Here is a 25,835-nt window from a genome sequence, read left to right on the forward strand (position 1 = left end):
ATATTTAATTCAAAGTCAAGTAAACAGCCTAAGGGAATATTAATTAGTTGGTTAAACCTAAGGGAGGAGAAAGAGTATGTTTGGAATAGTCTCCAATTTACCATCAATTACGTGAAATGTGCAAGAAATAGCAATTTTGACAACTGTAAATATATTCTATATTTTGTTAATGACTATTTTGGATATTTTATGGATAAATATTTAAATAGCATTTTTCTTATTAACCAGTGTTGTGTGGAAATTTATGTACATAGAGATTTTTTTTTGGCACTGGGGATTGAGCTCAGGGGCACCTGACCACTGAGCCGCATCCCCAGTCCTATTTTGTATTGTTATAGTTAAAGCTTTGTCCTGGGGTTTCATAAACTGACTTCCAGACCACTCACACCACTCACGTCTAATCGAATCAAGCCTTTATTGAAGCACACTGGTGGCAACTGACCAGAACATAAAGCTGTTCCCCTGCTCAGCCCTGAACAATTGCAAGGGCATTCCTTATAAGCCTGAAAAAACCGCAAAAGGGATGTTTGGGGGTCCAGCCAATGCAAGCCAGCCAGGTTACAGAAGCAGGAGAGTGCAGTCAAGCAGTGGGAAGGAAGTGTTAGGTGCAGGACAGGCTGAATAAGTTGTCTGCAGGGCTTGCCAAACAAAGTTAGCTGCAGGATGACCTGGCCACTCAAACCCTCTGTCTGGTTCTTTATCTCCTGTTTGCTTCAAGCCCAAACGCCCAAGCCCCCGCTCAAGGCTGAACACTTCGCCCCCATGCTCAAGGCTGAATACTCAACCCGCCACTCAAGGCCGAACACTTAACCCCCTTGTGTGCCAAAAAGGCAGCTTGCAGACCCAGAGACCCCATTAGATTTGGGCTATAAAGACTCCCTCCTGCAGGGGCCCCTCTCTTGCTTGCGCGCTCTCTCTCTCTCTCTCTCTCTCTTTCTCTCTCTTTTCTTCTCTCTCTCTCTCTTTTCTCCTCTTTGGCACTGCTGCAATAACAATCTCTTGGTTGCTGTGAGTGTTGTGGTCACTTTCCCTTCAGGAAGCTTAACCAATCACACTTAGCCCAGTCACCCCAGTTACAGAAACAGAGCCCCGTTACCCTAGTTACAGAAACAGTGCCCCATTAGGTAGTTCTGTGTTCTTAAAGGTTTCAATAGCAAAAGGAAAAGAACATCTTGCCCCAGTCATGGCCCTTCTACTTGGCATGGTTGTTCTACAGGATGAAGTCATAAAACAAAATGGAGTCACATTTGCTTTTACTATCACAGTATTTTATTTAGAGACTGGGTCTCACTGAGTTGCTAAGTGCCTCCCATTGCTGAGGCTGGCTTTGAACTCATGATCCTCCTGCCTCAGCCTCCTGAGCTGCTGGGATTATGGGCCTACATCATTGGGCCTGGCCAAAATTTTTATAGAATACATTAAAAATGTTTAAATAGTGGGAGAAAATGAAAGAAAATTTAAAATGCTGATATTAATGATAAGCTGATGAGGTGATATGGTAATTAGCTCAAGTGAATCTTAATGTATATGTAAATGAATCTTAATGTATATGTAAATAAAAACATCTCACAGTACCTCACAATAAAATGTTTTTCAATTAAAACTGTTACAATTCCAATAAAATAAAATTCTGACATTAACTTCACATGATTCTCTCCCTACATTAATATATTAAAGTTTTTCATCTACCACCATTATCTGATAGTGTCGGTAACTGCACATTCTTTGTTTCTGATAAGATTTTAAGAAGACCTCAAACCCTACAGAACCAGAAAGGATGTCATCTGTGGATTGCCCAATGGCTGCGTCACCACTGATCCTCTTACCCGCGGATTGGCTACCACTGATTGACTTATCCACTCTTCCTCTGTGAAAGGGGACGTTCATGAGGAAGTCGATTCACTTCCCAGCGAGCCAGGCCCTGCGGAGCCCACAGGATCGACTCTGCGGCCATGGGGGAGCCTGCGGCAAACTGGTTTCCCAGCCAGACTTTTGTGGTGAGTACCGAATCCACAGCGAGCGCAAGAGCGCCCCTCGGTGTGCCGCTTCCTTCCGTCTGAACCCCCTAAAGTTCACAGGCAGTTGTTCTGAAAACAAGATGAGACCTGATGGAAGTCATTTGGGAGGTGCTCAGCTTGAATTTTGCAGAGTAAAATTCAGGATGCAGGCGTGCATGGCTTAGCCCTGGGGCTTTGGGCTAAGGAGAGCCCTGTTAGGCGATTTTATCCTTGTGCGGGTACCACGGACACCACTCCACGTGGCCTCTCCATGCCATCAAGAGTCTTGGGCTAGCGCGCGGTGGCGCCGGTCGGTAATCCCAACAGCTGGGGTGAATCTGAGGGCCCAGCTGGTGCTGGGGGTGCACCCCCTTTCCTGGAACCTGCTGGCCAGCCTCCAGGCGACGAGGAGGGGGTTGTTTGTGGAGGTGCTCAGCTCACCTGGGGGCCTGGAGTCTTTGCTTTCGTCACTCAGTGGTTCCTCAGTGGTCAGAGCACGGGGCCTCAGCATCAAGTCAGATCCGAGCTGATGCTGGTGGGAGTTTCCTAGCAGAGTCCTGGGGCGTGCCCAGTGGGAGCACGTGGAAGGAGAGCAGAGGAGATGGGATTAACTTCTGAGAAGCATGAAGTGTCTTGGTAGGTGAGAAAGGAGATGAGTCGGGAGGAGGAGAGCCAGGGGAGAAGTAAAAAATTCTTATGGGATCAAGAGGTTTGTTTGTGGAGGTCTTTGTGTAAAATCAGAAATTCGTGATGATGGGATTAGGTGGTGATGGTGTGGCCTAAAACAAAAAGATACTGGAAAATCTGAGGTCTTGGCATACAAAGAAACTTGTGATACCTCTCTATCAATAAGGGTGGGTCAGGGGAACTAGCCTCTGAGTGACAGGGAATAGAAGAGTGACATCCTTTGACAATGGAGGGTAATAGTCGGTATTTGGCGTGGGTAGTGACCTTGAGCTTGCTGTCTTTGACCCACGTCAGCTGGACCATGTTCCAGGATCCGGTTCTCAGTCTGTACCAGCAGCAGCTCATAAAGATGCAATTTCTGGGACCCCCCACCCCTGCCCACCCCAGACCTACTTGAAACCTGAGTATTAACAAACTTTTCAGAAGATCACGATGCATCTCTGGTGGTGGTGGTTGGGGAGAGCGGTTGGAAGATCCAAAAGAACAGAGAACATGCTCTATAGCTTGTTCTAGTTAGAGCAACATCCGGGGTTTCATAAATTGACTTCCAGACCACTCACATATAATCAAATCAAGCCTTTATTGAAGCACACCGGTGGCAACTGATGGGGAGCATAAAGTCTGTTCCTTGATCAGCCCCGAGCAATTGGAAGGCGCTCCTTTTAAGCCTGAAAACCACAAAAGGGATGCTTGGGGGTCCAGCCAAAGCAGGCAAGCCAAGTCACAGAAGCGGGACAGTGCAGTCAAGTGGCGGGAAGCCTAACCAGTAACAGCCCAGTTACCCCAGTTACAGAATCACAGCCCCGTTACCCTAGTTACAGAAACAGAGCCCTGCTAGATAGCTCCGTGTTCTTAAGGGTTTCTGTAGCAAAAGGAAAAGAACAACTTGCCCCAGTCATGACCTTTCTATTTGGCATGACTGTTTTACAAAATGGAGTTGCTAAGCAAAATGGAGTCACTTTGGCTTGACTGTCACAGCTTATGGTAGGTCTTTATCCTGCATTTTGCTCAAATTTCACATTTTGTTTTTAAAGGGAAAACTCAAACGAAATATGATGCCCCCGACTGTACAGAGGGACCTGGAAGTCCACGAAACCAAGGCCAAGCGGAGAGCTGGTGTAGGTTCTGCTCTTCCGATGAGATTGACCAGCTGCATCTTTCAGAGCCCGGTGACTCGAATATCTTCCCACCCTAGCAACGTGGTCAAGTGCAGTCAGAGAGAGCAGGGGCTTCAGAGACCCCGGCAACTCTGGGAATTCAGGAGGTTGCAGGGGCTCCAGGCCAATGGCAGCGGAGGAGAACTTTTAAGTTCATTTGATTTTATGCATGCATTAAAAATAATTGAAATGGGAAATCCCGGTGAATCTGAGGGCCCAGCTGGTGCTGGGGGCCCATGCCCTTTCCTGGAACCTGCTGGCCAGTCTCCACGTGGGAAAGGAATGATTCCAGGAGGGGGTCTTTGTCACTCACCATCTTTCCACAGTCAACCGGTAACTAGTGCAGACATCCGGAGACAGATGTGGAAAGTGAAGAAACTGAGGAAGAAGCTGGCTGAGGCCCTAATGGCAGATAGGCTGGCCAGGGAGGCAGAGGAAAGCAGGAGCCCAGAGGGCCGGTCTGACCCCTAGAAGCCAAGAGAAGGCAATGCCGAGGGGAAAGAACTGCAGGGTGACTTGTCTTTTAATGCTACTTCTGTTTAATTAAATTCGTTTTGAGACAAGCGTGGAGTAGATGGTTTTGTGACACTAGCTTTTATATGAGAAAGGAGATGTTGACTTATAATTGCTCAATTTCAGTTTATAATAACTTTCATCCACTTCATATTAAAATCTGCAGGGGTAAACTAGCATGAGGGATCACTTAGTGTTTTACATTCAAGGAAGAGCTCATACCCTATTCCAGATTCCTTTAACGGGATCATCATTCAACTCCATGAAGATATTAAGGTTGAGACTGTTATCTAATTTTAACATAAATTTTATCAACTTTATTTTTTTGAAACGTGCTAATTTAGTTCTAGGACATCTTCATATAAAAATTATGTAACCTGTGATTCCTAAGATCATCCATATAATGTAAAACCTGAAAATTACCTCATTGAATTTTTCATTGATTTGACCTTATTTATTTATTGTACTGGGGCTTGAACCCAGGGGTGCTTAACCACTAAGCCACATCCCCAGCCCTTTATTATATTTATATAAAATATAAATTCCAATGAGATTGACCAGCTGCATCTTCCAGAGCCCAGTGACTCAAATATCTAGCCACCCTGGCAACGTGGTCAGGTGCAGTCAGAGAGAGCAGAGGCTACAGAGACCCCAGCAACTCTGGGGTCTTTTTTATGTTTATATTTTAGAGCCCTTTTTATATTTATATTTTTTTATATTTAGTGAGGCTGGCTTTGAAATCTCTATCCTCCTGCCTCACAAACTGCTGGGATTACAGGCATGTGCCACCATGCCTGGCCTGAGATTTTTAAATGCTCTCAGGGGAATGTTCCCGAGACAACTTTGGCAGCAGGACCATTTTATTCATCCCTACATTAACTTCTGAGATGAGGACCTTGTCCACCTGCCCCATGCACAATTATTCAATAAGCATGTGATGAACTGGTATCTGGCATAAAAACATATTTCAAAAGCCAGAGGGCGGGTTTTACTACACCAGGAAGGAAAAGGCCTCGTGTAGGTTTGGAAGGTTCCAGCATTTTGTGGATTTCCTCAAAGACCTTTGGACAGAGCAGTTGTAGCAGGGGTGGGGGAGGGCGCCTGATTGCAGAGGTTCAAAGAAAACTGGGTGGCATAGTCAGAGGTGAGAGCTGTGCCTGTGTCTCCTAAAAACAGGTTCTGGGTTTAATTTACGTGTGAGGCTCACTCCCCCCAGGGCTAGGGTGGCTTTTAACTCTCCAGTGTGAGGGTATCTGCATATTCTGTGCCTCCTACATCCCATAACCTGGGCCAGGGCTTCCTCAGGATTTCCTTCCTGCCTGGAGTGGTGTTGTGTGGTCAGTGTGGGAGTGTCTGCACAGGTTGTGTGGCCACCTGAGATGAAAGCACTGCACAGGTGGGCGTGAGGATGGTCAAACAAAGCTCGCCTGGGCCCTCTATTTGCATAAAGCTAGTATCTGTCCCGAGGTATCAACTTAATCCAAGTAGGTGAGCTGATACCTCCCTCCATGAAGGTTTTCTTCTCTTTTTTTTCTTGTATTAAAATATTCAACTGAGTTTTCTTTCCCATGTATTTCAATCATCCCAGCTGATTCTCAGAGAGGCAATGATTTTGGTGAGTTACACTGAAAAATGAAGGTGGCAGGGCTTAGAATTGGGGGCCTGGGAAATTTAAACAAAGGGATTAGGTGTGGCTAAGGGTCTTCAGGGCACCCATATGATAAATCAGGTGATCATCAGACTTTTAAAGACAATGTTCAAAGTTTTTGTTTTGAGTGAAATCAAGGAAGACTTCTATAATGGATTCATTTATTTTTTCTACAGCAGAGAATCCTGCGTTGCTTTCAGTTCTCAGCAGCCTTGGCCTCCTCTTCACCCAGCTCCCTCCTCTGGGTCTTTCTCCTTCCTTCCTGTAAGGGCACCAGATCACTGAAGGTAGGGGACACCTTTAATTTGGGATGTTTTCAACTTCAGATCTTCATATTCAATAAGATCACATCTTGAAGTTCTGAGTAGACACAAATTTTTGGCAGACACCTGTCAACCCACCATGCCCTCCCACTCAACTTGAGGTTGAGGAAAATCCATCATGGAAGCGATAGCTTTTGTCTAGACCTGAAGGGAATCTATCAGCCTGAGCTGTACAATGCATACAGACAGGCTTCCTGTCATATCTGAGTGCTAACAGTATTGGAGGGGTGTTTTCTTCCAAAGTAGATTCAGTGTAGTAAGGTTAAGGTCATTGCACATCTACAGATATTTGTACTAATTCAGCTCCCAGTGTTATGCTGTGGGAATGCCACTTTCCCCACATTACTGGCCAATACATTGTCTTGCTAAACTAAAAATTCCAATCGAATCAACCAAAAAAGGGAATGCTGGCATTTTACTTTTTTTTGGTAGATGGACACAATACCTTTTGCCGCAGTCTGGCTGGGCACAAAATCACGAGCCACTCACAGCCTTGTAGATTCAAACAGCAATTCTTTATTCCCGAACTCTCACCGGCACTCTACACGCATGTTCTGGGGAAAATCCACACCTCCACCGGGCTCTGCATCCCAAAATACTCTCTGAATCCCGCGAGAACTCAACGGGAACTCAAGGAGTGGGTGGGCGCCTGAGGCAGCAGGATATGCCCTATTCCCAGCAGGTCCACCTTAAACCTGGAACTGCCCTAATCCAGCAGGATCCTCCCTAAACCCGGATCCACCCTGGTCCTTGAGCAGGGTCACCTTTCTCAAACATTCATGCAATGTCACTGCAAATGACCTGGGTCCAAGGCAAGCCCATTTCCACAATGGAGAGTCCTCCCTCTACGCAACATTGGCTAGGCCGACAAAGAAATTGCCATGCGTCATTCCTACTTGGCAATGGCTCTCAGCAACCTCTATCTATCTATCTATCTATCTATCTATCTATCTATCTATCTATCTATCTATCTATCTATCTATAGTGCTGAGGCTCTACCACTGAGCTCCAGCCCCAGCCCTGGTATTTTACTTCTTAAGTTTCCTTTTTAGGCTGAGGTCGGCAACCTCTCTTACATGGGGAACCTTTGTACTTTCTGTGAATGGACATACTCGGAATTAACCCATTACTCTTATGATTCTTGGTCTTTTCCTTTGGGAAGAGTTCTTTAACTGGTGCATGTTAATTGCACAGAATGGCAGGTATCACTGTGGTATATTTGTGCATCAGAAAAGCAGAATTTGATCAACTTTGCTCCCTAATGCCTCCCATGCCCTTTTCTCCTCCCTTCCTCTAGCTTGGGAGGAGTTTGTAATAAGTTAGCCTTAAGTGATGAGCTGCCAACATTTTTATCTATTTGGGTTTTTGCCATGATTTAAGAGTTCTGCCTTCTCGATACTGGTCCTTGTACTTTTTTGCTTTCCCTGAATTGTGCCCACAACTCCTGCTTCCACAACTGACTTGAGAGTGTAAGGAAAAGTCCTAACAATGACCCAGAAAACCAGATCAGCACCATCATGGCTCTGACCACATCCTCTCCAATTCTCCCTCAACACCAGCCCGACACGTTCCTGTCACCATACTGGCCTCTTTATGGGCCTCTATGTGCCAAGACTGCTCTTGCCACACAAATTTACATCTCACTGTCCCACCTCAACAAGGTCTCTGCTCAAATGTCCCTTAAATGAGGGGTCTACTTTCCTATTTTACATAAATGTGTTAAGTTTTCAAGTCTCCTCAAATCTTAGAATATTTTAGTTTTCTGCCTAACAAATACAACATTTCCTTGTTTTCTATAATCTATCCCTTTCCCATTAGGATGAAGTAGTTCAATAGAATGTACTCAACAAGTAGGTTAGTGGTCAAGAGGATGGGCTGTCTGGGTTCAAATGTGAGCTCTCGACTAGCCTGTGAACTGAGGCAAATATCATAAATGCACCACACCAGTTTGCTCACGGATAGGTAGGATAATAACCAACATACTTAAGGAACACTCAATAGTTAATATTTGTAAGGCATTCTTAAGGTGCTATGTAAGTGTTTGATCATTTATTATCAATGCAATATAATGCTTTGTTATACGAAAACATGACCCCTACATAAAAGGAATGATTTACATGAAAATTCCTAATCTGGTATGCACTTAGTTACAGCATATCAAAATAAATAAAAATGACAGAATTACAGGAAGAATGTTAATCTATAGTCATAATGGAAGACTTTACTATGCCTCTATCACTAAGTAGGATTAAAAGAAAAATATCAGTACATATTATAACACCATAAGATTGTATTAATATGCATATGCCCTATGTCTACATATTAAAGAACATACAGTTTTCAAAGAAACATGAAACATGGATAAAATGTGACAAACTAATAGGTTTACGGTTAGATACTACATTCAGCTGCAAGTTAACACCATCTTGAAAACAAATCATTTTGGCTTCAGCCAGTGAGGGGTTACTTTTAATCAAAGGAAGAAAAATCTCAAGAATAAGCAGTCTCTGGCTGATACAGCCAGAGGCTCTTGAGGAACCCAAAGTGTTTTCTTTCTTTTTTTTTTTTTTAAGTTTTGCTGCACTCTAGTTGTCAACACAGTAAAAAAAAAAAAATGGCAACAAAACCCCCCAAATAAATAAACCTTTCAATCTGCAGACCTTTCCAAGAGAAAGTAATGGTAAAATGAATAGAAAAGAGAGCTTTCCTCAGTTCCCTGCCCGCCCCCAGTGAGTCCTGCCCAGTCCTCGTGTCCAGGAGAGTGGAACAAAGACTGCCTGGGCTTTAGGAAAGGTGGCAGATAATTTTCAATTCTGCTTACAGACAACCTGAACAAACTGTTAAGTAAGTAGGGGAGAATGGACATTGGGAAAGAAGCTAACAGCATCTGTCACACAAGTATAGAAGGAGAAAATAGCTTCATAAAGCCCACAAATTCTGACAAAAATACCACTTTGAAAAAAGTGCACCAGAAATGTTGTTTAATGTCCATTAAGATGAGAGCATTCGGGAGCTATTCAGAAATAACTTTTTGAATATGCAATGTATCAGTGTTTTCAAAGAGTAAATTATAATAAATACATTGCAGTAAAATTTTGGAACACAACTTAGGGTTCATTTTAGGAAAATGATAAAGACACAAATGTTTATATGAAAACATACTGAAGTGCTGGGGCTATAGTTCAGTGGTACAGTGCTTGCCTCGCATGTGTGAGGCATGGGTTCGATTCTCGGTATCACATATAAATAAATAAAGATCCATTGACAACTTAGAAAATATTAAAAACAAAACAAAACAAAAAAACAGACTGAAAAATTAATGAGCTAGTGGTCCAGCCTGCAGGTGAGATGTTGGCAGGGGACTCTACACTCACTGTACGTTTGTTTCCAGTACAGATTATTCTGCAGTCATTCATGAAGTGCTGAGATGGAGGCACCTAACAGACTCCACTCCTGGTGTCCCCTAGTGAGTTCCTGAATCACTGAAAAACTTCCAAACACACTTATAGGTTTTGCATTCAGGGACCATTTAACACAAGAGGCATCCTTGAAGGCTTTCCCTGTTCTTTGTGTTAATAAATTTTCGTCTTTAAAAAAGTGAGAGAACAAGTCAAATGTGGGGGTGCATGTCTGTTAACTCCAGCTACGTGAGAGGCTGGGGCAGGAGGATTGCAAGTTTGAGGCTAGTCTGGGCAACTTAGCAAAATTCTCTCTCAAAATAAAAAGGGCTGGAGGTGTAGCTCAGTGGTAGAGCACTCATGCGCAAGGCCCTGTGTTCAAGCTCCAGAACATTCAAGTCTTTCCCATAGTCACTGTGGGCATACCTCAATGTCTGGTGGTCAGTAATGTGGACATTTGGGCCACAGGGTTTTACACATTTCTGGAGTCTTCCTCTGTTGTGTGATCTCACGTGTGTCAGACACACACTCTTGACCTTCAGAGGGCTTTCCCCTGAGTGGGAGCTATTACTGAAGGGTTTCCTATCATCATTCCACTCCTCAGGTTTTTCCCAATACATAATCTTTCGGGCACGTCGGAGTGAGTGTGGGCTGAAAGCTTTACCACAGAGACGGTGCTCACAGGTTTCTCTCCAGAATGGATGGACCAGAGCTTACTGAGGCTATGTCACAATGATTAAAAGGATGAGGGTCTGCTGAAAGCTTTTCTTCATTAATTTCATGGCAACTTTCTAAGAAGGGTCTCTGATCTGTCTCCTGATACTCATGTTTCTGTAGTCTTCTCCCACACAGTATCACAATCATTCTGTGACCAATTCCATATGAAAGAAGTGAAAACATCCTTCTGTGCCTAGGTGGTAGGACATTATGGCTTCTTCAGTGGCCCTCCCTTGAATCACTTGCTTTGGGAGGAACCTGCTGCCACATCGTAAAGCTACGTAGCCTTGTGGAAAGGCCTATGTGGTCAGGAAGTCTCCTGTCAACAACCGGCACCGACTTTCTAGGCATGTGAGGGCCATCTTGGAAATGGACCCTTCATTAGCAAAGACCTGCTGACCACAGCCCTGCCTGACATCTGGGCTGAAACCTCAAGAGATTCTGAGCCAGAACTACAAAGCTAAACTGTTCCTGAATTCCTTTTGGAAACTGTGAAATAATAAATGCTTCTTGTTTTAAGTCAAAGTTTTAGGGAATGATTTGTTAGGCAGAAACAGATAACTTATATACCTGGTGTGAGTTCTCTCAGGTTGTCTTAGGGTGAGAGGTCAACAAGTGCTTTCTCATAGAGATTTCCAGTCATTTCTCATCACAACTCATATCCACCTGTTATGTATTCTCTTGTGCACAGAGAGATAAGAGTTGCTGGTAAAAGATTTCCCACAATGGTTACATTCATAGGGCTTTTCTCCAGTGTGAGTTCTCAAGTGCTTCTTAACAGCAGAGAGGTTATTAAAGGCCTTCCCACAGTCATTGCACTCGTAGGGTTTCTCTCCAGTATGTATTCTCTTGTGCACAGTCAGAGAAAAGCTGCTGCTGAAGGATTTCCCACACTCGTTACATTCATAGGGTTTCTCTCCTGTGTGAGTTCTCACGTGCTGTGTCAGATAGGAGCTCTTCCTGAAGGCTTTCCCACAATCATGGCACTCATACGGTTTCTCCCCTGTATGAATGCTGTTGTGTCCAGTAAGAGAGGACCTGGTGCTGAAGGCCTTTCCACACTGATTACATTCATGGTGATTCTCCCCTGTATGGATTCTCTTGTGGCTTTTGAGGTTACAACTAGTGCGGAAGACGTGAAAACACTGGTTACATTCATAAGGTTTTTCTCCGGTGTGAATTCTCACGTGCAACCTAAGGGATGAGGGATCACTAAAGGCTTTCCCACAGTGATTGCATTCATAGGGTTTCTCTCCATTATGAATTCTCCTATGAATAGTAAGGTAAGACCTGCTGCTGAAGGATTTTCCGCACTGATTACAGTCATAGGGTTTTTCTCCAGTGTGAATTCTCTTGTGCTGAGTAAGGTTAGATTTGGTGCTGAAGACTTTAAAGCACTGATTACATTCATTGATTTTCACTCCACGATGACTTCTTTCCTGTTGATTGAGAGGTGAATGGTAACTATAACATAATATTTTAAAATATTTGATATTTGTGTATCAATTCTCTTTCCTAGGAATTTTGCTACATCATTATAATTGATGTTTTGGCTACTTTCAGCTTATGTATGGCTTCTGACTTAAGTCTGAAGTTGAAAAAGAGAGATGCTTTGCCACAGGTATTTATATTCACTAGACATTTTCTGATAAATTTAAGACCAATTTATGTTTCAAATGGACAATACTTGAGTCACATTTAATGAAATAATTATTTGTGAGAACACTCAGTGAAGAAACAAGTTAGAAGTTAACTTACACTTTTCTCCAAAGTCACAGCAGTTTTGCAGTATCTCTCTAGGGACACCATTTTCTCAAGTGTAAATGACACTTTCCACAATGAGTGTCTGGGTTATTTCTTTTCTAGCATGGGATTTTTTCCTACTATGGAAAACCAGAAATCATTCCTTGTCTTACCATTTTTATACTTTTAGTCTGTTCTTTTCTAAAAACATGCTTCTTAGGAGTCAGCCATTTGGTTTTAAGTACAGTATCCAAATCTGAAACAAATTGAAAAGAAATTTATGTTGATGAGGAAAAGAAAAGACTACCACATGACTGCAGTTGGTCCTGGAGGGGGTTTGCAATGAAGGGGACTTCGTTATGGAAATTTTAGGTATTAGTTTTTTTAAAAACAATTATAATGTGGAAGCTAAAGAGAAAAAAAAAATTTAAAAAGGGACCTCACAGAAGGGAGACCAGGAGAATAAAGAAAGGGGATCAGAGGTGAGGAGGAGAGGAAGGGAAGGAGGACATTAAGTTGATCAAATTATGTTATGTATATGTTCAAACATATCATAATGAATCTACTGTGTATAATTATCATGCACTAATTAAAATAAAGGATTCTAGAAAGATTAATAAAAGACTAACAAGGTATTATCAGAAAAGAAAAGTGGGATTTAAATTTAGAAAACAGCTGCATTTTAATTTCTCCCTAGAGCAAAAGTAAAGTATGAGATGATGGAGAACTGACGAGAAAAGAAAAAGAGTACACAAGAAACTTCCTTGTCCGTCTTTGTCATTTTTCAAATTCTCTGATAATACTCCCAACTCCTGAGTCCCTGGCCACAGCCGTTCCTCACAAGGACTCATATCTACCTGGTGCTCACCTGGACAGGTGCTGGGAAGGATTCCTCTCTCCTCTGTCACCGTCTTGTCTTCTTGCTCCAACTGGGAGATCAAACTGTGTTTATCAACATGACACCCTATTTATGGAGAAAATACACATGGTGTGCAGAAACTGTCTGCAGGACAGGCAACTCCATGAAAACTAAAGCCAAGACTTCTGAAGATGGAAAAGTGTGACTTCAGAAGCAGTGAAATAATTTAATCTAAATTCTGAACATTGTAACTTACAAGAAACAAAAATGAAAGTATCCTTAACTCAATATTCAGGATGACAGGGCTTAAATAGTTCCAGAAGCCCATGCCTAAAGTCAGAAACATCTTTTAGAGGCCCTTACTTAGTATTGAGAGTTAGGACAAGAGATGTTCTGTGCATAGAGAGGGCATTAGACAGCTCTGTGAGGAGGCAGATCTGTCTACCTTGTTCACCACTATCCCCAAGCCCTCCCAGACCCAAGGATAGAGAGGCGCTCAACAAAGACTGTCCACAGTGACAGCAATGAAAACAGTCGAGTAGGGAACTCTAAGCGCCCATCCCTCCATAAAAGACTGTATAAACTGCAAAAATGTTCAAGATCATCTTTATTGGAGCTCTGGAAACTTATCAAAAGTTTATAGCAGTCAGTTAAATGTCTAATCAAGGGAAAAATAAATAGCTGGATCTGGGTAAGAGTATTATGACATTTTAACGGAACCAGACCAATCTTCTCTGTTTTGGCCGGGAAGACAAGAGCCAGCATTACTACTCATGGAGGGAGCACAGAGGACTTCACTCAGTGATTTCTTCTGACCGGTCGGTCTGTGGGCTTCCTGCAGGACAGGGTCAAAGGGCTTGCCTTATTTGTCTAACTCCCAACTCTTGTGATCTGGGATCCGTGTCAACTTTGCAGAGAAGGGCAGTAAAACACCATGCCTCTGAAGTGCCCCTCCCCTTTCCCCCAAACCTAGCCAAATTAATGGAACAATGAGGGTGAGTCTAAGCTGGAATGTCCAGATACATAATATTCTGAAGGACCCTGGGAATTAGGGTAAGTAGTGTTACCTGTAGAAAACTGCTTTCTTACACGCATGCCAAGTTCCTTGGGTGCTGGTCCTATAGGGACAAAGTAAGCTGGCTAGTGATGTCACTACTTCTGTAGTCTAGCTTATAAACCCCTTTTCCTGTGGTAACTGGTGTGGAACTGGGGGCACTGTGGAGAGGAGAAGTGCTACTTGTCTAGCCAGTGACCACTGGACAAAGTATTGAGAGGGATGGACATGCTGTTTTCTGGAGTCATTTTGTGAGGGATGGAGGCATTATTCAAGGAAGCACTGTGAAGGATGAAGGTGCTACTGGCCCAGCCTGTTGCCCCTGGACACTCCCTGCAGGCATTTCTCAATTAACCCTTTGACTCACATCCCATCTCCAGGTGTCGTCTTTGGTCTCTCAGTAAACCTAGTGCAAATTAGCTGTGAACCTTCCACATGTGACAGATTTAAAGGCCAATGTATTAGTCAGTCCTGCCAGAGAGTAGATGCAAACAAAACTAGTAGGACCAGAAAGCCTGGAAGAAAAAGTGGGGAAAAAGATGTTTGATGTGTATGGCTTTGAACAGCCCCCCATGCCCCTAGGAGTTCAGAACTCTGGAGTACAGCTACCCTACAACAACAATGCTAAAGGGACACCTTCAGGCTAAAATCAAAGGACAATGGAAAGTAACTCCAATCCACACAAGGGAAGAGCACTGGCAGGGCTGGGGCGGCTCCGAGGGAGAGCACTTGCCCGGCTTTCATCCTCAGCACTGGGACAAACAGAATTAGAGAACACAGGTAAAGGTAAACATAGAGGTGAATATAAGTCAAGGAAGATATAGGGTTGGTTTGCAACTTTTCTATTTTTCTGATATCACTTAAAGATAAAGGCCTAAATTGATTAATTATAAATCTACCTTAATGGTGCACAATTCATGATGATACAATTTGAGACAAAACAACTATGGGAGAAGGAACACAGCTACATAGGAGTAAAGTCTTTTTTACTATTGAAATTAGGCTGGTATTAAACCAAACTAGACTGTTATAACAAATGAAAACATAAATGGTAATCCTGAGGGCAACCACTAAGAAAATATCTGAAGAACACACAAAAGAATGGGAATCAAAACAGCCCATGAGAAAATAGTTAACAATAATGGAAAAATTGAGAAACAAAAATGAAAAAAAGGATGAGGCTCAATTAAAAGGCGGATTTTGGCAGAATGCATGTAAAAATAATCCAGTGACATGCTATGTATTACAGGAAACTCATTTTACAGTGAAGACACTAACACGCTGACAATGAGAGGAGAGAAAAGCATGCACAGAGGCACTGCAGACAAAAGCCGAGAAGAGAGGGCAGCCTCTGCTGAGGTCAGGCTGAACGCTGCGCTTGAGAAAAGACTGCTGCAAGATACGAGTAAAGATGTCATATGCATCATCGATATAAACGTACAGGGCCGATTCACAAAGAAAATTCAGTAATTATAAACAATACATACCTGATAGAACTTCAAAATAAAAAAATGACAGAATCGAAAGGAGAAAGAGTTCTATTCCTAGTGGTTTGAGACTTTAATACCTCATTTTCAATAACGAATAAAATAACTCATATTGGTTAATAAGGAAACAGAGGACTTAAGAAATACTTCAAGCTAACTGGACCTAAAAGGCACAAAGAGCAGCCATCCAACAAGAGAAGACACGCTGATCCCTTACGGAACTCTGGCAGGTCATATGTCAGGCCATAAAACAGGGCTCACTAAATTTAAAAACAATGAACTCACTGGGCACAGGGGTGTGCTCCTGGAGCCCCAGCTACTCGGGGGACTGAGGCAGGAGAACTGCTTCAGTACACAAGTTTGAGACCAGCTTGAGCAATGCAGCAAGAGCCCACCTCATAAATAAAATAATAAAATCATAAAAAGCGTCTTCTCTAACAGAATGAAATAAAACAAATGAGCATCAGAAGGATACATACTGGGAAGCTTACTATTGTTAAGATCACAGTCCCACCCAAAGTGGTCCACAGAGATAAGGCGACCATATCAAAATCCTGATCCCCTTCCGTTTTTTTCCCCAGAAATGGAAGCAAATCTTAGAATTCATGGAATTGCAAAGGAACCTGGATAGGAAAATCAGTCTTAAAAAAGAACAAGCAGGAAGACTCACATTACCTTATAAAATTTACCAGAAAGCAACAGTTACCGAGAGAGAGTAAGGAACTAGCAAGGACACACCTGAGGACATCGGGAGAACTGCGAGCACACAGGCTCTGACGTCCTGAGGCCAAGTAATACTTGACAAGGCCCCAAGACCATTTTTTTGGGGGAAGACTAGCCTCTTTTACAAAGGTGCACAACTGGGGACACACATACTAAAGAATGAAGCTGACGCCTTCTCCACATCTTATATAAGATTAACCCAATGACTCAAACACCTGGATCTAAATGCTGACACTAGAAAACTGCTGGAAGAAAACAGGGCTAAGTCTTCACGACTATCTTCGGCAATGGTTTCTTAGGTAAGAGACCAAAAGTGCAGGGAGCAACGAGGTAAACTGGACTTTATCAAAATTAAAATTTTTATGCATCAAAGGACAGAATATCTTGAAAATGAAAAGAGACCCATGGAATGGAGAGAAATTATTTGCAAATAAAGGGTTTACTACCCAGAAGACACAACAAACTTTTACAACCCACTAAGAGAAGAACCAACAACCAATTTAAAAATGGGCAAAGGATTTGAATAGACACTTCTTCAAAGAAGAGATACAAACAGCCAGGAAGTGCATGGAAAGAGGCTCAGTGTGGTCAGTCACGGGGAAATGCAGATCAAAGTGAGACTCCACTCCACATGTCTCAGATGGCTGCCACCAAGGACACAGGTGGGGAGGTGGAGAACGCTGGACTCTCTCTCACTGTAGGGATGTAAATTGGTGCAGTTGCTGTGGAAAGGGCTGGCAGTTCCTTAAAGGCTAAACAAGTATCATGACCTGTCAGCATCCCCAGCCAAGAGAACTGAAAGCAGGTGTGTCAACAAAAATTTACACACAAATATTCACAGCAGTATTATTCATGATAGCCCCAAAGTGGAAACAACCCAGATGTTTATCATCCAATGAGTGGATAAACAAAATTCGATCATGTCCACACAATGGAATACTATTCAGTTCCTATTAAAAGGAACGAAACACTGATATATACAACAGAGCTATAAATACTGTGTCACATGAAAAAAAAACACAAAAGGTTACATATTTCATAGTTTCATTTACATGAAATGTTGGGAATTGGCAAATCCATAGATAGAAAGCAGGTTAATGGTTACCAGCAGCAACGGATGGAGAAGGTAATGGTACTGACTGCTTAAAAGGAATAGGATATTTTGCTACAATGAAATACCTGAAGCTTGGTACTTATATTTATAAGCTAAAGAGGTTTTATTTTGGCTGATGATTCTGAAATTTGATAAGTTGAAACATCATGGTGCAGGCCTCTAGAGAAGCCTCTGTGGCTCTGTTATAACATGGTAGAGAAGTGGGAAGGGAACCAGCTCCCGAGAGATGGGACTAAGCACATGGGGTGGCCTCCCTTTACAACAACCTATATTCGAGAGAACTAACCTGGTGCCACTGACCTGACTCATTCCCTTTCTAAGAGTGCTGCTCCCTGATCCACTCATCTCCACCAGGCCTCACTACCTTGGTACTGTTTCACTGGGGACCAAGTTTCCCATACATGAACCTTTGCGGGAGACACCATAGTTAAACCAGAGCAGGGGTGACAAAGAGTTCTGACTTTGTAGTGCTGATGATGGCACACAACACTGAGAACATTAAAAGCTACTTGATGGTACATTCTGCAATAATTCAACTGTTGAATTTTACATCAATAAAAATAAAATCAGAATAAAAGGAAAGTCTTGCCACCTGAGCCATTAAATCAATGCAGGGCTGACGTTGGGCTTACCGAGGGAGGCCAGGTTCCTGCAATTCTCCAGCATCACGTCTCGGTACAGAGTTCTTTGAGACGGGTCCAGCAATGCCCACTCCTCCTGGGAGAACTCCACAGCCACGTCCTTGAAGGTCACCAGGTCCTAGACCATCACAAACATTATGGCTTAGCTACAGAGTTGCCAAAACCAACAGGAAGAGGTCCAGGATGACAGATCCAGGGACAGGAAACCCAGAGCAGGATACGGGTGGGCAGGTCTGGGCTCTGTCCTCCGTGCTTGCCTCCTGTCTACTGGGCCCACCCCCAGATCCAGCGCTACAGAGACCTTCTTTTCCTACTGATTGTGAGCCCTTGGAGTCTTCCTTCCCTCAACTCCAGGGTTGAGCAGAAATACCTGGTAAAGGAATGAATGATTCCCCACAGCCATCAAAAGTTGTCTGAGGGGCTGGGGCTGTGGCTCAGTGCAGAGTGCTTGCCTAGCATGTGTGAGGCACTGGGTTCAATCTTTAGCACCACATAAAAAATAATAAAGTAAAATAAAGGCACGGTGTCCATCTACAACTATAAAAAGAAACTGTCTTGAGTTGAGGACATGGCCATCTCTTCTCAGCTTCCCCTTGAACTCTCAGAAGCACGTGATGCATTTATGGAGCTAAGAGGGAGCTTTGACAATGTAGTAGGTATTGACGTACTTGGACGTCTTCTGTGCAGCCCCTGAACCCTCATAGGGGGCCTGGGGATCCTGTGATGTCTAAGGACCCATCAGTTGTGAGGCTCCAGGCCACTAAAGGACGCAAGTCCAAAGGAATGACGACAGGGAAAAAGGAAGAGCTGACTCACCTGTAGCCAGCTGGCCAGGAGCTCACCAGCCAGCCCCTCCTTCCCTCTGCATGGTTTCCTATGAGGGGCTGGGCACAGGGAGGACTGATCTGGGGAAGAAGGAACAAGTCACAAGAATCCAGAATGCCCAGTGCTGACACTCTGGAGGCTTCTCCATCCACCTGTGCTTGACCATACACCAAGACACACAGCCCATAAACAAGCCCACCCACACAGATACCCACCTGCACCTTCACAGAAAACCTGGACAAAGCTGTCTCACCCTGGCCAGAAAACAGGACTCAAAGGTCTGACTGCACATAAAGAAGAGATTGCTGTCATCTCACAGATGAGGACATTGAGGTTCTCAAGTTTTTCTCAAGTTTACCGAAAGAATTAAGGGTATAATTCAAAAACTCCCACATATTCACCATGTAGGTGACAGAGCACTAACATACAAACACCCAAGTCCTAAGTCTCAGGAGCCACCCCACCTGACCCCGGGGCCTCTGGGCCCTCTCCTCTGTACTGCTCTGGGGGCTATGGACCCTCAAGCCTGAAATGGGCTGCCAAGACCCCCTGACTCACCGTAAGTGGGGGGCAGAACAGCAGCTGCCATCCTGTGACTCCAACAGCAAAGCTTCTGAACACCAGGGTGGTGGGAAACAGGACCCTCCTCTTGCTCCCACGGGGTACTGGGAGAGCGCTCTGGAACAAGCAGGAGACAGGAAGTCTGCACAGTCTCTCCCTCTTGGGGCTGCTGAGGACAAGTCTTTCTTAGCCTGTCTCAAAATACAAGTTCTGTCTTCCACACTTGGTCTTTATTCTGCTTAGCAGGTTGTATGTCAGGGAAAAAAAAAAAAAAAAAAAAAAAGCAACTGTTTTCCTTTCACTCTCACACCACATCAGCATGGAATTTTGACACCAGCTATGTGGATTTCTCCCCACAAACAAGTAGGCAAATGATTCTGCAGTGGACACCAGCTGGGCACATTTTCTCCCTTGACAGGGTGTCACAGCCCACAGGTTGGGGGCTCGTCCCCAAGGCCTTCCCCTGCACTTTAAATGTGATTCATAAGTCCCAGGTTGTTCTGTGTGCTCTGACCAATGGCTGTAAATGGGGTTTCCCACAAGCGCCTCCTCAGGTTTGATGTACTTACTCAATGGCTTGGAGAACTCGGGGAATCACCTACAGACACTTACAAAGGCACAGATGGAGGTACACAAGGGACGCATGGGGAAGGGGTGCCTTCTCTGGCTGTGTCCCCCTCCGGGAACCTCTCGTACAGTTACCTGGGATCTCTCAGAACCCTGTCCTTTTGGATTTTTATGCAGACTTCACTGCACAGGCATGACGGCCAACAGATGGAGCAGGGAAAGCCATCAGGCCTGTCTGTTCGGATCTCCCTGGCCTCTCTGTAGGGCTTTCCTTACCCAGAGCATGGACAGAACCCCTCTGGAATGAGCAGTGTCTATGACCATTATCAGACAAGGTAGGTCAGAGAATTCCCCTATGGCCAACCAGAGGCAGGAGAAGACTAGACTCTGCCTTGGAGAAGAGAAATTTCCCTTTACGGCCTGACACAGGGAGGAAGCTCTGAGCTAGGAAGGGTGCATGAAAACCAGCACACTGCGTATCATAATGGCAGAGCCACACGATGGCACAGCTATCTTCCTGCCCCCAGGGGTAGGACCAATATGTCACTGCTCCACTCCTCTTCAAAACTGTGGCTTCACTGAGTCTCCTGAATATTCTTCCCATCCCAGTTGTTATCACAAACCTCACAGCTGCGACCCCTCAAATTCTGAGACTTTGCCCCTGACTCTCATTATTCCTTGAGCCTCCAGTCCCACCTCATTTGGTGGATGGCAGTGATGCTCATAACATTAGGGGTGTCCCAACTCCAGGGCCCCTGCCCCGTTCCCCATCGACCCGACCTTGCCATGGTCATCCACTGGCCCTGGTGTACCACCTGGAACAATCAGAAATTTCCATCTCTCCGAATTGAACCTTCTTTCTTTTCTACTGTTCACTCATTTTTTTCTCTCCTCCCATTTGAGCATACCCGGCTCCAGCCACCCTCTCCCATTTCCTTGATCGTCATGGGCCAGCTCTTCTCTCATTTCACACACACCTAGCTCGACTTCATCATCCCCCTGTCAACACATGTCCTTATCCCTACCTCGAGCTTATGGCGGCCCAGCAGAACTGCAGCCAGCCAGGATTCCATCACCATCTGCGTGTGGCCACATTTGAGCACATCAGCCTACACAAGGGCTGTGATATGGTCACCTCTAGACAAACAAGCTCATCAACATGAACAGAGCCACCAACCCTGCAGGACAACCCCACAGGACCATGTAGCCTCACTCACCACACCTGTCGCCTCCCCGTGAGTCTTGCAAAAGCTCCCTATTTCCCTCCAAGGCAACCAGCTTCCTAATCGGCCTTGAGACCCTAGCCTCCTGGGCCACACTCTTGTGTGTCCCCTGACATGCCTGAATGAGGGCTGGCTCTGCTGAGGGGGCGACAGGGAGGACTTCTGAGGACAGGTCCTAGACGGCATTGCAGCTTCCGCCTCAGGCTCCTGTATGCTTGTTTGCTTCAGGGGACATCGACTTTCAGGCTGGAGACGAGCAAGAGGCCCTGCCTGAGGCTTAGGGGGAGAGGAGCTGAGGCCAGCACTGACCTGCCAGCCACAGGGAGGCCTGGAGAATCCTGGAGTGCGTGGATCCTGCACATGGCACCGCCCCAGGTGGAAGTCCCCTGAAACCTCGGACAGTCCCAAGCCAGAACCTTTCAGCCACACTGCTCCTGCATTCCTGATCCACAACACCCCTGAGAGATCTGCCCTGCCTCCCTCCCCCTGTTAGACAAGGCATAGCCCCCCCCCTGCTCTCTGCAGGCTGTACTGGGCAGCTCTGTCCTGGGGTCCGTCTCCTGCTTTGTAGGAGCCGTCCACTCTTGATAGTCTCTGGTCATCCTTTCCTTTCAAGTTCTCCCTCTCTCCATTCAAGTCGGGTCTAGGATCCTCAGCAGTGAAACACACCTATGGTTTTCTTTCCGTTACTGCCAGTCTCTTTCCCTCAACCCAGCCAGAGTCACTCACTCCCATCCCACTGGCTTCCTCACATACCACCACCTGGTGTCCACCACTACCACCACCTTAAGGGTGATGCCCCTGGCAGTCACCAATGCACACCACAGTGACAGAAGTGCAGACCGCGGCCCCTCACATCAAACCTTCCTGAGGTCTTTGTGCAAGGCCAGCTGACCCGGGAACTGTGACAGAACTGTCCTGCCTCCACAGGTACAGGAGGTCCTATCTCCCCAGCAGGGACCTAAGTTGTGCTCAGGTATAGTTTGGTTACTGAACTGAGGAGGGAGAAAGGGTTGGGATCCAGCCAGTTCACTGGGACCCCAAGAGGAAAGCAGGCAGAGGAGGCACTGAGATCCTTTCAGGCCACAAGCTCCTCTTCCTGAACTCTCCCACTGGGGCAGAAGGAGTTCCTGTTCAGTTGGATTTGGTGACTCTTGCCCTGCCCTGGATATGTTGATGTTGGAAAAGGGTCACAGAGGATGGGCCATTCTACATCAGTGATGTCCAATAGAACTTTGGGGGATGACAGAAATGTTCTATAATACTGCTCTGTCCAATATGGTGGCCATTAACTAACCAGATGTGGCTACTGAGTTTTAAAATGTTATCTGTGGGACAGAGAAAATGACCTTTTCATTGTGTTTAGCAGCTACCAGAGTACGAAGGGCAGCTGTAAACATACTTGGGCCTGACTCCTCTAAGATGCAGGAAGGATCCTGGGAGTGGCAAAACAAGGGTGGGCATGTGGCCTTGGGTGAGGGGCTGGCTGCAGGTTTGCACAGGTAGAAGTCAGAAGCACACTAGTCCTTGGTGCCACCTGATGAATGCAAATGTGCTTTCAGTGAGAGCAATGAGAGCGAGCACTGGCACTTTCTCTCTGTTCTAAACTCCCCAATTCCATCTTTCTACCTCTTTCTTACTTCATAAGCACCATGAAAACTCAGGAACAATCATCTGATTCCCAAACTTCTCCCTAACAACTCCTATCTTGCCTGATTCAAGCCTTCATTTGAGTCCTGAAGTCCCACAGCCTGAGAGCAAATGCACATCATACCACCCTCCAGCTCTCATGTCCTTGGTGTCCTCACACTGGCCTCAGAACAGAGAACAGCCAGGCCAGGTCTGCTTCTGCCTTTGGGTTGGGTCTGATGCACACCCATTCTTCTCTGCTGCCTAGGCCTCAGTCATCGCTGTCTTCCCCGTTCCCAGAATGTGCTGGGTCCTCTCCTGCTCAGAGGTTTTCCTTATGCTGTTCCCTCGACATGCTCGTGGTCTCTTGAACACACCTTAGGGCCCTCACCCATCTAACCCTGCAACTAGCTAGACTCAACCCCCCCTTTTACTCTCAAGCTAGATACTAGCATTTTCCAAGAGGATTCTCTGTCTCCTCACAGTGAGTCCTATAATACTTATTTAAATTCATCTTCCCAGTTAGAATGGACACTCCACGGAGGCAGTCTGTTTTCTCCAGGGTTTGCATGCATCTGGACCAGGGCATGGCTCAAGGAGGTGACCAACTGCTGTTTGCCTAGGACTGTCCTGGTTTGAACACTGAGTGTCCTGTGCCCTGGAAAACCCCTTAGTCTCAAATAAATAGGAACAATCTGTCACCCTAAATTGTGTACCCAAATAATGTATATGGTGTGATAAGCATTCTTCAACAATGTTACAAGAAAGCTAGAATGAGAAACACACATATACATAATAAAATCCCACAATTAAAATAAAATAATTTGAGATTCTCAGCATTATAAAATGGGCCATATTGCTATTTCAGAAGTTTTAAGAAATAAGTTAATTCCTATTAGGAGGCAAAGTGTTGAGGGCCATCTTTTTTTTTTTTTGAAATGAGTTTCTTCGTCTTTAGTCTATGAGTTGTTGCTTAATCAATTTCCCAAATTTTTAAAATTTAAATTCTTTTTTTCAATTGCAGGTGGACACTATACCTTTATTTTACTTTTTTTTTTTTAAATTTTTAAAGTGGGGCTATAGAAAGAACCCAGTGCCTCACAGGTGCAAGTTAAGCATTCTACCACTGAGCTATAGCCCCAGGCTCTTCCCAAATGTTTTAAAACTCAATGGGGGGGGGGGGGGACAAACAACTGTTCAAAATACATCTGGTTGCTGTTCAACCTAATTTAAAATTTCTGTTACTAAACAAGGATGCTCAAATCATCTTTTCTGCAAATACCCCTGTGTTTTGAAGCTTTGTGGAGGATTTACAGGTTTAGAATGGGATGGGTCTGAGAAATGCTGCTAAGTATCCTGGAAGCCTTTAGTGGGAAGCCTAATAACACTAAATAAATAGGAATAAATACACATAAATATTTTTTATATTTATATTTACATAAAATCCTGCATTTTTAAATATTAGGGCATACAGAAAATAATTACATATGCTTAAAGTTACTTGTAGGCTTATATGCATTTAACTATATTTACTTATTTACACATACATGTTTTATAATCCTTCCCCTGAATATAAGCCATCAAATAATTTTTCTTAAGATACTTTCACTTAGTCCCTCCTTCTGGGTACAACCTAAGTACAGGAAAAGGTGCACTGGCCACCCTATCTAGGAGCCTGTTCCGTTCCACATTGTACTCACCTGGTCACACTGAGTTCCACAGATCAGTGGATCACTGAGGCTGGTTTCATCATAAACCTGAATTTGAACGATGCTTTTCTTTTCTGAAAAAAAGAAAAAGGCCCAAGAATTGATTTTGATGCCTTTTATAATACGGTTGTTAGATAGGGATAAGACCACTCCATTCTCCGTTTTCCCTTCTTCTTTTTTGACTTATGGGCTTAAGGTGTGCTGAGGACCCAGCCTGCTGGCCTGCAGGGATTTACCTTATTCCTATGCACATGTGCTCAAGACGGGAGAAGGCGGCTTCGTGTGTACACTTGGACTTGCTCAACCAATCTGGCTGGAAAGATTTTTATGGTGACTCCAGACGTCACCATAAAATCGGAAACGTCTTGTCACTTAGAGGCCCTGGACGTGACTCAGCTGAATTTTAAGCAGCTCATCTGGTTCATTCGGAACTTGAGATGCGAGGCCGCAGGCAGGGCTCCCCGCTCGGCACACAGCTCTTTGTTGTGGGGGGCTGCACCGAGCTGTGGACGCGGCGTCCCCGGCCTCCACCCCGAGGGACGGGAGCACTGCCTCCAGCCCCGATCTACAACCCAAACGCCTGTAGACTCGCCCCCGGCGCGGACGATGTGGGGGCTCCGCGGGGTGACGCGGGGTCCCACCTGGGGAAACGGCAGCTGGGCGCTGACCCCAAGGAGCAGCCTGAGGCCTCACGCAGAGGCGGGGCTCCCGGGATGGGCGGAGGGACGCCGAGTCAGGGGTCGGGGGTGCCCGCGGCCCACGCCCCTCCCTGAACTCGCACCCGAGCCCCTCCCGCCGCTCACCGCCTCCGGCCCCTCCCGAGCGCCCAACGCGCCGACTCGCGGAGACGACCGGCCTCGCTCCCCAGCGCGCGACGCGCGGCTCCTCCCACGGCCCCGCCCCGCGCTTCCGGTCGTGGGCGGGACGTCCCGCAGTCCACTTCCGGTCTCGGGCTGTCAGCCACAGACAGCTCCTCTAGTTTGGGACTGCGTGGGGCGGGCGAGGATGCTGATCGCTCACCCCCTTCTCGGGCTGAGCTGTTTTAGTTTTCCTTAGTGAGCGTGTGCACGGTTGTGCCCTTGGGTGGGTCAACCGTGGGGGCGACATCAGTCCTGGGTGGGAGTCGTAGGGAGGAGCGGGGTTCCCGCTGGCAGGCGCCAGGCAGTGGAAGGCGTCTGGCCCGGGAGGCGGGGGCCCTGCCTGTGGGTGAAGACCGGTTCCGGGGGCCGGGCAGGGGCGGGGCCAGTGTGGGGCGGGGCG

At 45.5% G+C, this 25,835-nt stretch overlaps 2 protein-coding genes across 17 annotated transcripts; one reads left to right on the forward strand and one right to left on the reverse strand.

The window, feature by feature from the left end:
- The first annotated feature begins 1,952 nt into the window (after positions 1-1,952).
- On the forward strand, positions 1,953-4,312 carry LOC125619011 (methyl-CpG-binding domain protein 3-like 2B). Its single transcript, XM_048811096.1, has 2 exons — positions 1,953-1,997; positions 3,719-4,312. Exons 1-2 carry the CDS (start codon positions 1,953-1,955, stop codon positions 4,310-4,312), a joined length of 639 nt encoding a protein of 212 aa, XP_048667053.1.
- A 4,014-nt stretch (positions 4,313-8,326) lies between these two features.
- On the reverse strand, positions 8,327-25,526 carry Znf558 (zinc finger protein 558). 16 transcript variants are annotated; one of them, XM_048813557.1, is made up of 10 exons: positions 25,379-25,526; positions 24,812-24,884; positions 24,567-24,649; positions 19,445-19,682; positions 18,878-18,966; positions 18,053-18,179; positions 14,110-14,160; positions 13,052-13,147; positions 12,357-12,439; positions 8,327-11,879 (listed from the first exon to the last, which is right to left on the reverse strand). In XM_048813557.1, the coding sequence occupies exons 4-10, from the start codon at positions 19,473-19,475 to the stop codon at positions 11,097-11,099; spliced, it is 1,260 nt and encodes a 419-aa protein (XP_048669514.1). In that variant the 5' UTR covers positions 19,476-19,682; positions 24,567-24,649; positions 24,812-24,884; positions 25,379-25,526; the 3' UTR covers positions 8,327-11,096. The 16 variants fall into 16 exon arrangements, with proteins under 16 accessions (XP_048669514.1, XP_048669508.1, XP_048669564.1 ...); XM_048813551.1 differs by having other exon boundaries at positions 24,812-24,888; positions 25,379-25,499; XM_048813607.1 differs by lacking the exon at positions 25,379-25,526 and adding an exon at positions 19,102-19,170 and having other exon boundaries at positions 19,445-19,564; positions 24,812-25,350.
- Positions 25,527-25,835: the final 309 nt, after the last annotated feature.

This window comes from Marmota marmota, unplaced genomic scaffold, assembly GCF_001458135.2.
Source record: "Marmota marmota marmota unplaced genomic scaffold, marMar, whole genome shotgun sequence".
Classification (NCBI taxonomy): Eukaryota; Metazoa; Chordata; class Mammalia; order Rodentia; family Sciuridae; genus Marmota; species Marmota marmota.